Below are 11,224 nucleotides of genomic sequence, written 5' to 3' on the forward strand. Positions count from 1 at the left end.
TTTTCCTTTCTTAATATGGCGATGAGCTCCTAGGCCGGTGTGGGGACAGGGGCCGAGGAGCCCTGGACATTGGGGGGGAGGGGGAGGGGAGGAGGCTCTGGGAGCCTGGGTGAGAGGTGTTGGAGGTAGGAGGATCCCGGCCCTCACGGGGCCGTCCTGGCCTCAGGAGGTTATCCGTCTCTCCTGCCAATCCTGGAGACATATTTAGACGGGACCAGGTGGGGGCCGAGGGGTGCCAACCTCAAGGGCAGCTCCGGTTCCCTCCCCGCCCCCTGCTCCTCGCCCTCCCCCTGACCCTGTTTCTCTTGGCTCTGTCGGCAGTTTCTCCAGGACCTATAGCAGTGTCCTCCGTCCACTGCTCTGGGTCTTTCCCCACCCCACCCCCACCGTGAGCCCCTAACTCAGGATTTGGGACCCAGGGGCCCCTCCCTACCCCAGCTAACCTCTTCTGGACCAGGAGAGCCGACCCAGATCCCACTACCTCCATGAGTGCTGCAGACAGGATGGGGGCCAGAGCTGTGCCCGGCCTGCGGCTGGCACTGCTGTTACTGCTGGTGCTAGGGACACTCGAGTCAGGGGTGCAGGGGCAAGACGGGCTGGACTTCCCCGAGTATGATGGTGTGGACCGTGTGGTCAATGTCAACGCAAAGAACTACAAGAATGTGTTCAAGAAGTACGAGGTGCTGGCACTGCTCTACCACGAACCCCCCGAGGACGACAAGGCCTCACAAAGACAGTTTGAAATGGAGGAGCTGATCCTGGAGGTGAGTGGCGGGCTCCGCAGGCCTGCAGAGCGGCCCAGTCCCTCTCTGCACCCCTCTATCCTGCAACTCCATGTATATCTTTAAGAGTGGGATCTGGGCGTGAGGGGCAGGGCAGCAGGACCCTGTCTCGACCAACAGGACCAACAGGACCCAAGCGGCGTATGACCTTAGCCAGAAGAGAAACAGAGATTCAGGAACCCCCAAAGTACCACCGTAGCCAGGCAATTTTAGGAGGGAGGGGGGTGCTGCAGGGGGGAATCTCTCCTCCATGCTAGAGGAGGGTGGTAGTACTAGGTTTGGCTAAGACTGAGGTGACCCTGGAAGGGGGGCAAAAAAGGAAAAGAGGTTCTTCAGGGGAAGGTGAAGAACTGCAGTACACCCCCAAATCTACTTTCCTAACCAAAACGTACCCTCTCTCCATACACTTTAGGGGCTGCACCCCAAAGAGATCCAAACTGAGCATAAATTTAAACGTTATTGACGTTTTGCTTGCATGTCATTGATTTAATGGCTAAAGGTTTAATAGAGCCCACCGTGCCTCCCACTGGCCTCTCAGTCCCCTCCCCCTGCCATCTGCCCCTACTGGATCAAGCTGGGCACCCCGATTGGAAAATTCTTGTGTTTGGAGGAGGCTTCACCATGCCTTCCCCAACTTGTCTTTGTGGGAAGATTCTCCTCACCCCCAAGCTGACCTGGGGCGCAAAGGAGAGAGAGAGCCTATGGTGACAAGAAGAAAGCCCATGTTTGGGGATGACTGGGAAATGTGGTCACACAGCCCTCCAGGGGCCGGGCTGTGCTGCAGCCTCCTTGCCCAAGCTGCTGCAGCCCCTCCTCTAGTCTGGCAGGACGGAGAGGCCCCAGCTTGCCCAGAGCTTGGAGTATTTCAGGGCAAGACACCAGGACGGTAGGTTCTCATTTCTGTGTGCCCCTGCCGGGTGCCGGAACCCGCCGCCTGATTAACGAGCGGAGTATTTTTATCCTGAGCGCCGAGCATCCCTGGCCATCCACCTGTCCCAGCCTCCTGAGAATCCGAGCGCCCCGAGTCTGTGTTAGGTGGGGTAAAGCTGCAAACCACGCCCAAGGCAGAGTGCATCAGGGTTGAGAGCCCCGCTGGGAGACCCATGAGGACAGGGACCTAGGGTGTGACTCTCCACAGCCTAAGGACAGCTTCAAGTAGAGAGCGAAAGGGAAAGTCCCACCCCATTGCGGAAAACTGGGCCTATTTCGTCTCTAATCTCTTTGTCAGTCTCTCTGCCTCGAGGGTGACCAGAGCCCCACGCCCCCCACCCTCTTGCCCTCCAAAATTCTCCCCACTGGGACTCACTCAGAAGAATCCCAGGGACGTGTAACATCACCCCCACGCTGAGCATGGTCTTTGATCAGTATGGAGTACAGGGCTCAGCTCCGAAGGAGAAAAGAGCCTCAGTCATCCTGAAGCTAGACCCCTCAGGAACCTGGAAGTACATGCACAGTGCCTTAAAGGTCAACAGAATAAGCACGTTGTACATGAGCAATAGGTGCTCAGGAGTTAAAATTGGACCACAGACCAAAAGGGTGGAGGGGGGCGTGGTAGGGAAAGTGGAGCTCTCCTGCATCCTAGCACAGTGTCAAGGTGAACTCATATTCCCTGCATCCCAAATGACCCAGCTCGCAAGCATGAGATCGGGAAGAGTGGTTACTAAGAATTCCAGAGGCTGATTTTAACCCTAACTCTCCCTTCAGTTAGCAGCCCAAGTCCTAGAAGACAAGGGTGTTGGCTTCGGGATGGTGGACTCCGAGAAGGACACGGCTGTAGCCAAGAAACTAGGTAAGGGAGGGGTGGGAGGAGCAGGGAGGGGAAGGTGACCGGTGAGAAAATACTGAAATTTGGAGGGTTATGGCTAGGGGTTCCAGCCTCTCCTTTATTCCTTATAGAGACCCATGCTCAAATCCCAGAAAGAGGTGAAGATGGCCTTATTTATACCTACCTAAAAATAGGGGCTAAGTTCTGGAGGAAAGGGGAAATCAGGGAACACAAGTGGGGCTGGAGAGACCTCTGCAAACTCCTCTTCCAACCCCTCCCCCTCCAGAGCCGCGGGCTGGGTATTGCAGCACCAGCCACCAGGGGGCAGCACAGGCCTGAGACTGGACTCCGGATGTGGATGGGGGAGGGGTGGCCAGTAGTGAAGTCATCTGGTCAGTAATAGCTGAAGGTTAAAGTGCTGGACTGGGAATCAGCAACTAGAGTCCTCAGAGGAGGTAAGAGGAAGATCTGTCTCTGGTTATGGCAGGCAGAGAAAGCGGGGAGACATCTTGCTAGGACCTATATCTCCCTGTGTCCTCCCCTAGCGTTCCCACCTGACCCCAGCTTCCCCCTGGAGAGCCCCTGGGGCCAGACTAGCCACCTAGGCTAAATCCAGGGGCACAGACACCGGGGATGGAGGGGTTGAGAGGCAGTGGAGGTGCGCTGGGCAGGTGAAGGATGTGTGGTCTAGTGGGATTATGGAATGGGCTGCAACCCTGGATTTGGACCCTTGGACCTGTGGGAAGGTTGCAATCATGGCACACCTCTGGCTCACTCCCTAGGACTAACTGAAGAGGACAGCATTTACGTATTCAAGGGAGATGAAGTCATTGAGTATGACGGCGAGTTTTCTGCTGACACCCTGGTGGAGTTTCTGCTTGATGTGAGGACTCCGCTGGACCTAATGGCCTTGCTTTAAGACCTCACGCCCTTCCGACCAACTGCAGCCTCACACACACATACACACACACACACACACACACACAGAGGCAACAGAGCCCCTTCCTCCCCGTTTCCCAGCCCACTTTTCCCTGATCCCTCTCCTTGCCTCTACCACTGAGTTCAGAAACTCACTCTCTTCCTTCAATGTCCTTGCTCTTCCAGGTCCTAGAGGACCCTGTGGAATTTATTGAGGGTGAACGAGAGCTGCAGGCATTTGAGAATATCGAAGATGAGAACAAACTCATTGGCTACTTCAAGAGCAAAGACTCAGAGCGTGGGTAACCCTCAGACTCCACGGTCCCCTCCGCTGGTCCCCAACTTCACCTGTCCTCCTACCTCCCCACTTCACCCAGCACTGGCTCTTGCCATGGTGGGTCCATCGATCGACTGCTCTGATCTCCCTGCACTCTGCGGGTTTCACAGACAGGCACAAAGGCATTCCCCTTCCCCGCACCCCACCACTGTATGTAACCACTCTCAGAGGACTAGAGGGGGTGGGTCTCAGAATGAACCCCACCTGCCGAAGAAGAACAGGGGAGAGAGAGAGGGGGGATGGTTCCCTGGCAGACCCTGGTTCCCCCAGAGACTGACTCTGCATTCCCCCCTCAGATTACAAAGCCTACGAGGACGCAGCGGAGGAGTTTCATCCCTACATCCCCTTCTTCGCCACCTTCGACAGCAAGGTTCTCCCCCCTGCTGCTGCATTGGGTCTCCCTCACTCCCCTCAGCTGCCCTCCAGCCCCCTCTCCCAGAATCAATGGGGGACCTCCTCCCCCACTACACACCAGTACTCCCCAACCCCACCCCACCTCGGGCCTCCCCCATCCCACAGATTTTAAATTATCTAACCCACCCCTCTCTCATCTTCAACGAAAGCCCAGAGAAGTTAAGACACGTGTCCAGTGTCACAGAGGCAGTGACAAGGGCCCAGGTTGTCTCACTCCCTGCCTGACATCTGCTCCCCCATAATACTTCCTCTCACCATGACCCCGTGTCCCCTGCCCCACTCCCCCATCCCCTCCCCCAAAAGGTGGCAAAGAAGCTGACCCTGAAGCTGAACGAGATCGATTTCTACGAGGCCTTCATGGAAGAGCCTGTGACCATCCCGGACAAGCCCAATAGCGAAGAGGAGATTGTCAACTTCGTGGAGGAGCACAGGAGGTGGGGAGCGGGGGCAACCCTCTGAGCAGGGTAGGCTCCTCCCCAGGCTAGAACACGGGTCTGTGAGATGGGCTAGGGGGATCTCAGCCAGCCAGGAGGCAGGTCTCTCCTAGAGATGAATACACTTCTGGTATCAGTTCTTATTGATACACTGACCATTTTGCACAATATTTTGCACCCCAGCACTTAGCCCACAGCCTGGAGCACACACAGAAGGTGCTCCATAAATGTGTACGGTTCACTGTGATGTTGACTGAGACCAGGGTTGAGGGTCTGTGGTCTGCCAGGAACTCCCAGGTGCTCTCTCTCTTATTGTATTTAATCCTTTTAACAACCTCAGTTAAAAGGAGTCCACGAGTAGTGTCAGAACTGGATTCTCATCCAGATCTGGCCTGTGTTCTTTCTCATACATTACCTACACCAGTGGCTCTCAACAGGGGTGGAGGGAGTGGCGAGGTAGGGGGAGGATGTTGTCTTCCAGCGGGCATTTGGCAATGGCTGGAGACATTGTGGTTGGAGAGAGAGCTACTGGTATTTAGTGGGGAGAGGCCGCGGATGCTGCTAAATAGCCTACAGTGCCCAGGACAGCCCTCCCGCAATGAAGAATTATCCGGCCCCAAATGTCACTAGTGCTGAGGTTGAGAAACCCCGGCCTACATTCACACACGATTCTCTTCCTTCACAGTACTCCACAACTGGAAATGCCCGTTCATCAGTGTAAACACTACTTCTCTCACTCTCTCCCACTAGATTATGGTCCGCTTCATCGGGGCAGGAATATGTCTGCCTTGTCCAACTCTGTCTACACAGCACCTAGCACAGCATTTAGAACATCTGCAACACGCAGTGTTATTGAATGAATGAATGAATGAATGAACACCCAGATGTCCAGTTCTTTCTCCCGAAAGTCTCTCTTCCAGTCCCCTTGCCCACCCTCCTCTCTCCTACCTGCTTTAACCATGCAGTTATCTGGGCCTGGTGCCCAGAGCTTAGACTCTGACAGATGGCTTTGTTCAGGGCTGCAAGCTGTCTATGCCCTAGGCATGACCCTGTGGCAGCCTCTGCTATGGGGACCCTCTGGAGCCAAGGGTGTCCTTCTTGCCCACTGAGTAGTGACTTTCTTTCTCTTCTAGATCGACCCTGAGGAAACTGAAGCCTGAGAGTATGTATGAGACCTGGGTGAGTGCCCCGGATGGGGCCCAGGCCCTCGCAGGAGCATGGGAAAACTCAAGTCCTAGAAACATCCAACCCTGCTGCTCCTCATGTCTTGCTTATAGGAAAGACAGTGTACCAGCAAAGGTGGAGGGGTTCTGTTCTGAGAACATGTCAGGAGTTGGGGGACACACATAACTTGATGACGATGACAAGGGAGGAGCTCTAAGCTCTGGGGCTGAAGGGTTTGCCAGCGGAGGTGTGGGGACCCTGGGGTGGAAGGGGGCAGCGTACTTGGAAAAGGCTCACCACCACAAGAATACACCTGCTCCAGAAGCTGGATTTCCGCAAAAGTTAGGTCCAAGGTAGATCTAGGGCCTGTTCTGGGCTCTCTAACTTCAGTGAGTATAGCTAAGGTCTCCCCTCCCTGCCCCCCACAGGAGGACGATCTGGATGGAATCCATATTGTGGCCTTTGCAGAGGAAACTGATCCTGGTGAGGGAGGAATACTGGATTGGATTTGGGGCGGGGGCGGGGGCACTGGTGAGAGAGGGAGATGGGGTATTTATCAGAGCATAGGCTTTTAACACATAAGACGGGTTTTTTTAGAGCACAGTTTACAAGCAGCCTGGGGCTAGACATGCGGAGTTGTGGGAGGCGGGAAAAGAGAGCTGGACTCGTTTCCTCTGTGCCCCACCGTGCACTTATCACCTGTGTTCCCTCCAAGATGGCTATGAGTTCTTAGAGATTCTCAAGGCTGTGGCCCAAGATAACACTGAAAATCCTGACCTGAGCATCATCTGGATTGACCCTGATGACTTCCCCCTGGTAAGAGCTGTCACTCAGGGACTGCTATCCAAGGCAGGGCACATCTCAAGGGGGAGCCTGTTTCAGAGCTCCTCTCCCCGTCTCCTAGTGGAGGATCCTGTCTCATGCTCAGGGGCCCTGAGCGCATCCTGAGAAACGGGACACAGGATGATGGGAAGTGTGGGAACAACAGGATTCCCAGAGCAGAGGCTGAGCAGAGAGCTCATGTGCCCGGGGCTGGCTCCTTCTAGAGAAATCCAGAGTTCGGGGGAGCAGAAGGGCGCATTAACCCTGCATGTGGGTGTCCACAACCACAGAATCAAGGCACAGAGGTTCCGTGTCTCAGGGCACGGCTCTGTTCCCAGCTGAATCCCCAACACCTAACACTCTTCGTTGAAAGAGGAACTAGATGAACACACAGAAATGTGAGGACCGTTGGCAATTACAGACTATAACTACCTTAGTTTAGAGATATAGAAACTGAGGTCCTGGGAGAAGTGATTGCCCAAAGTCACAAGGCCAATCAGTAGCAGATCCAGGAGCAGAACAAGGTTTCCTATCAAGTTTTCCACGGAAAGGAGGGACCAATGTCCCCAGCTGACCCTCTTGATACTTTCCTTTGGGGGTATCTACCCTTTAACTGCTTAGTTCTACCCATTCCCTTCAGGCACTATAGCTGGACCTATCCACCAATCTACCGTGGGTTCACTGTCCTCTCTCTACCCATGGCTGACCCTCACACTCACACTCACCCTCCTGGACTCAGGTGTTCCTAGCCTCCATTAAGTTGCCATATGTGCTCTCTCCACAGCTGGTTCCATACTGGGAGAAGACGTTTAACATCGACCTGTCAGCCCCACAGATAGGAGTCGTCAATGTTACTGATGTGAGTTTCCTTCCCTCATCCCCGGTTGACCCCCAACTCTCCTTCCCAACATAGCTAGTCCTCCTCTGCTCTGCTAACTAGGAATTGAGCCCTCCCCAGAGGAGTTAGACACGCGCAGTCTAATGGCTGGAAAGAGGGAGAGATTCCTGCCCTGAACACACCCCTGCCTCTACCTGTTGGAACTGACTGCTCGTCCTTCAAGGCCCAGTTCAAATCCTCTCTTCTCCATGAAGTCTTTCCAGATCTCCCATTTGGAATTGTTCCCTCCTTGGCACTCCCAGAGCCCATTTGGCATTGAGAACATGACTTTTATATGGCTATTCATGTATCATGTCTGTCTCTTCCAGTAGACTTTGAGCTTTTTGAGAGCAGAAATCTTCTCATTCACACACAGATAGATGCTTCAAAGATATTTGTTGAGTTGAATAAGTCACAGCCTGCTTTCATATAATTCTCAGTCTAACTGAGGAGGTAGGTATTCCGTTAACTACCAGGCCAAATCTGATGAACTCTATAATAGAGATACGAAGAAAACACCAGGAAGGCAGAGAAATCAAAGTGACTTCTGCTTGAGAATCAGAGAGGGTTTAAAAGGAGTAGAGTTTAAAGTGGAGATTGTTGTAAATCAACTATACCTCAATTTTAAAATATAAAAAATTAATTAAATCTAAACAATTAAAAAAATTAAAACACACTGGAGATTGTACCGTGTATAAGAGTTCTACAAGTGCAAATTACATGAGTCATTTCCAAACTGATGGAAAAAGTTAGTGCAAAAGGTCAAAAAGTAGGAAAATGAATATCAGATTTGGGAAAAGGCAAGTCGTTTCTTATGGCTTGAGAGTCTAGAGATCTCTGAGGATGGTGCTAGAAAAGCAGGTATTGGAAAGTCTTGAATGCTAAAGAGTTGCTGACTTTATTCTCCAGGCCATGAAGAGCCACCAGTGGTTTTGCATTAAGGGCATGATAGAGAGGTCTGTTTTAGGAAGCTCAGCATGGCAAGAGCTTGTAAGAAAGACTGAAGGGAGAAGGTCTATTTGCTGATCCAGCCATTCTTTCTACTCCCACTGTCACTATTCCACCCTAGACCCCCACCTGGACAGTTTTCCTGCCCACTGACAGATGAAGAGAAGGGACAGAGGATGAGAGTCCAGTGAGTGGGAGGACAGGTCTAAAGACCTGAATCGGGCTTAGTTCTGATGCCTCGTCTGTGCCATGTCCTAGGCGGACAGCGTATGGATGGAGATGGATGATGAAGAGGACCTGCCTTCTGCTGAGGAGCTGGAGGACTGGCTGGAGGATGTACTGGAGGGCGAGATCAACACAGAGGATGATGACGACGATGACGACGACGATGATGACTAGTTGCTGTGGCAGCCATCTCCTAGCCCCACCTGCTGTCCTCCTGCCCCCTCCTCCTTCCCTGTCCTTCCCTGAGCTCCTCCAGGGACACTAGGTCATTCTCTGCCATGGGGCCCACTGGGGTCTCTATGCTGCATGCTGAGATTCAAGGAGCTACTTTTCCCTACACACCAGCCCAGCTATCCCATCTGACTTCTGTTTCCAGTCCCACCATGTCCCTGTATCGATTATTTGTTTCTTCCATCACTCCCTACATGCTTTCTTGTGACTTCCCTCTTGCCATATCTATGGGCCCCTATCTCTCTTCTGCTCCCTCCAGCTGAGCACACTCTTCCCCCACTCTCTCAAGTCCTCTATCCTTCTGACTGTCCTATCCCTGGCCAGGGGGACGGGAGGGTACTGTGTTTGGAGCTCTATCTTAGCAATCTCTTGTTAATGTACTTGGGTCAAATGAGAGACCTCAATAAACGATCTGGGGCAACATGAGCAAGTGTCTGCTGATGAGGTCTCGCCCCTATGGCAGGAGGGAGGCAGCCAGAGGATGGGGATTTAAGGTGTGGGTACCTTGTTAGGGGACTGTGATAGCAGGGGGGTGGGGCTCCTCCCTCTAGGCAGTTATCCCAGAGAAGCTTCGATTATTTATCTGCTGCAAGTCAAAAAGGCTTTTCTGAACACATGGTGTTTGTCCAGCACTGCTGTCAGGCTTTGGGAGAACAGAGAGTGCTGGGCCTGTCCCTGCTCTCGAGCTGATTAGCCTCACTGGGAAGTCAAGACAAGCACACTGAAGAACTGAAGAAAAATACAAAGCAATATGTAATTAAGCGATTATGTGCTGCTTGATAGCACCCCCCCTTGCAGCTCTTATTTGAATGGCAAGACTGAGCCCCAAAAACACTTCCTCGGTGCGGCCTTCCCAAAGGTGGCCCCTCCTGCAGCTCCCCCCTCTGGGCTCCCACTGCACTCTCTCTGTCCACCTCTATTCTAGTACTAGCTCTTCATTTACATGTCTGTCTTCCCCACCAGACTGTGAGCCCCTTGAAGGCAGGACCCCAGGCTTTTTCTCTGTGTCCACAGGGCCTGGCACACCAAATGTAGTCCCTAATAAATGTTTGTTAAAAGAAGGAACAAATGAATACAATGGCCTCAGAAGAGAGAGATGAGAGTGGGCTTTGACGGCTTCATAAAGGAAGTGAGCATTTTCTAGGCCTTAAATGAATAGTGGGATTTGATTAGGGCAAAGGAGTTGGGGAGGAGACATTTCAAGTAGTGAAAACATCAAAAGCACTGCCAGAATGCGTGTGCCATGTTGGGGCACAGAGGAGACCAAGGAGACAAGAAGAGAGGTTCAAGTGGTGGCCACGAGGTTGGGTGGGCATCCGGGGCTAGGTCGCAGAGGTGTTTGGATTTAGTCCTGTGAGCTGGGGAGGAAGGGCAACATTTAATCTGGCAGTGATGAGCAGGATAGATAGAGAGAAGGAAGCCGATGGAGATACCAGAGGCAGGGAGTCCAACTCTTATCAGACAGTTATAATAATCTGATGGAGGTAGGAGAACACGGATCAGAGTGGTGGTTATGGGAGTGCAGAGGAGACGCTGAGCTTTGTTCAAAGGTCCCCAGACCTGAGCCTGCTGGCGATCTTGGCAGGAAGGACCCACATTCTCTCCAGCACAGGCCCAGGCTGGGGTAAGTGTAAAGGAGTAAGGAGTAGGGGGGGGGGGGAACCAAACAACTGAACAAGCCCATAACTAACAGATGTTACAGCTTTCATGGACTGGGTATAAAAGTGTTGCTGGACAACTTAGAGGATCTCTGAGTATGGAAGAATGAGACCTGAGGTGAGAGGAGTTTTCACCCTCCACAGACAAATCCAGGAAGTCTTCCTGGAATTGGTGGCAGGAGTATAGAGTAGAAACCACGTATTCATCCAACTTGCACCCATTTAATAAATGTTTAATACATAGTACGGGCACTGGGCCAATACAAAAATATTATGGAACTTAACTCTCTAGCATAGGTCAGTGGAAGGCCCCAGACTAAATAATAGCTCCCATGTTTTAACCACCCATCTGTGCCAGTCACTAGAGACTTACAATTTCTAAAACTCAGAAGAACACTGTGAGATAGGCATCAGTGTCCCCGTCTTGCCCTTAATGAGGCTCAGAGGCATAACCTACCTAAGAAAGGAGCAGAGTCAGCATGAAGCCCAAACCCCCTGTACCTGAAAGACCTGGACCTTTCACTGACTGTAGATAAGTCATTCAGCTTCCCTGAGTCTCAAAGATGGGTCAACAAAATGAGTTTTGGCCCTACAACTCAGAACAAATGAGATATATGCAAAGGCAAATTATGAGGGTGTGTTGCTATCA

General features: G+C 52.4%; 1 protein-coding gene across 1 annotated transcript; it reads left to right on the forward strand.

The window, feature by feature from the left end:
• Window positions 1-400: 400 nt before the first annotated feature.
• On the forward strand, window positions 401-9,343 carry CASQ1 (calsequestrin 1). The gene is made up of 11 exons (XM_027095131.1): window positions 401-764; window positions 2,487-2,571; window positions 3,330-3,430; window positions 3,652-3,763; window positions 4,099-4,172; window positions 4,520-4,650; window positions 5,784-5,829; window positions 6,243-6,297; window positions 6,530-6,630; window positions 7,421-7,495; window positions 8,720-9,343. Exons 1-11 carry the CDS (start codon window positions 486-488, stop codon window positions 8,858-8,860), a joined length of 1,200 nt encoding a protein of 399 aa, XP_026950932.1. The 5' UTR covers window positions 401-485; the 3' UTR covers window positions 8,861-9,343.
• Window positions 9,344-11,224: the final 1,881 nt, after the last annotated feature.

Source organism: Aethalodelphis obliquidens, unplaced genomic scaffold, assembly GCF_003676395.1.
Source record: "Aethalodelphis obliquidens isolate GAN/ISIS:26980383/991018 unplaced genomic scaffold, ASM367639v1 scaffold90, whole genome shotgun sequence".
In the NCBI taxonomy this organism is placed as follows: Eukaryota; Metazoa; Chordata; class Mammalia; order Artiodactyla; family Delphinidae; genus Aethalodelphis; species Aethalodelphis obliquidens.

Excerpts from the sequence above, each read along its gene's own strand:
- CASQ1 (XM_027095131.1), top strand. The coding sequence starts at position 486 with ATGAGTGCTGCAGACAGGATGGGGGCCAGAGCTGTGCCCGGCCTGCGG. Across the intron at positions 3,764-4,098 it reads CAAGAGCAAAGACTCAGAGC|ATTACAAAGCCTACGAGGAC; the intron begins GTGGGTAACCCT and ends TTCCCCCCTCAG. Across the intron at positions 6,298-6,529 it reads TGCAGAGGAAACTGATCCTG|ATGGCTATGAGTTCTTAGAG; the intron begins GTGAGGGAGGAA and ends GTTCCCTCCAAG.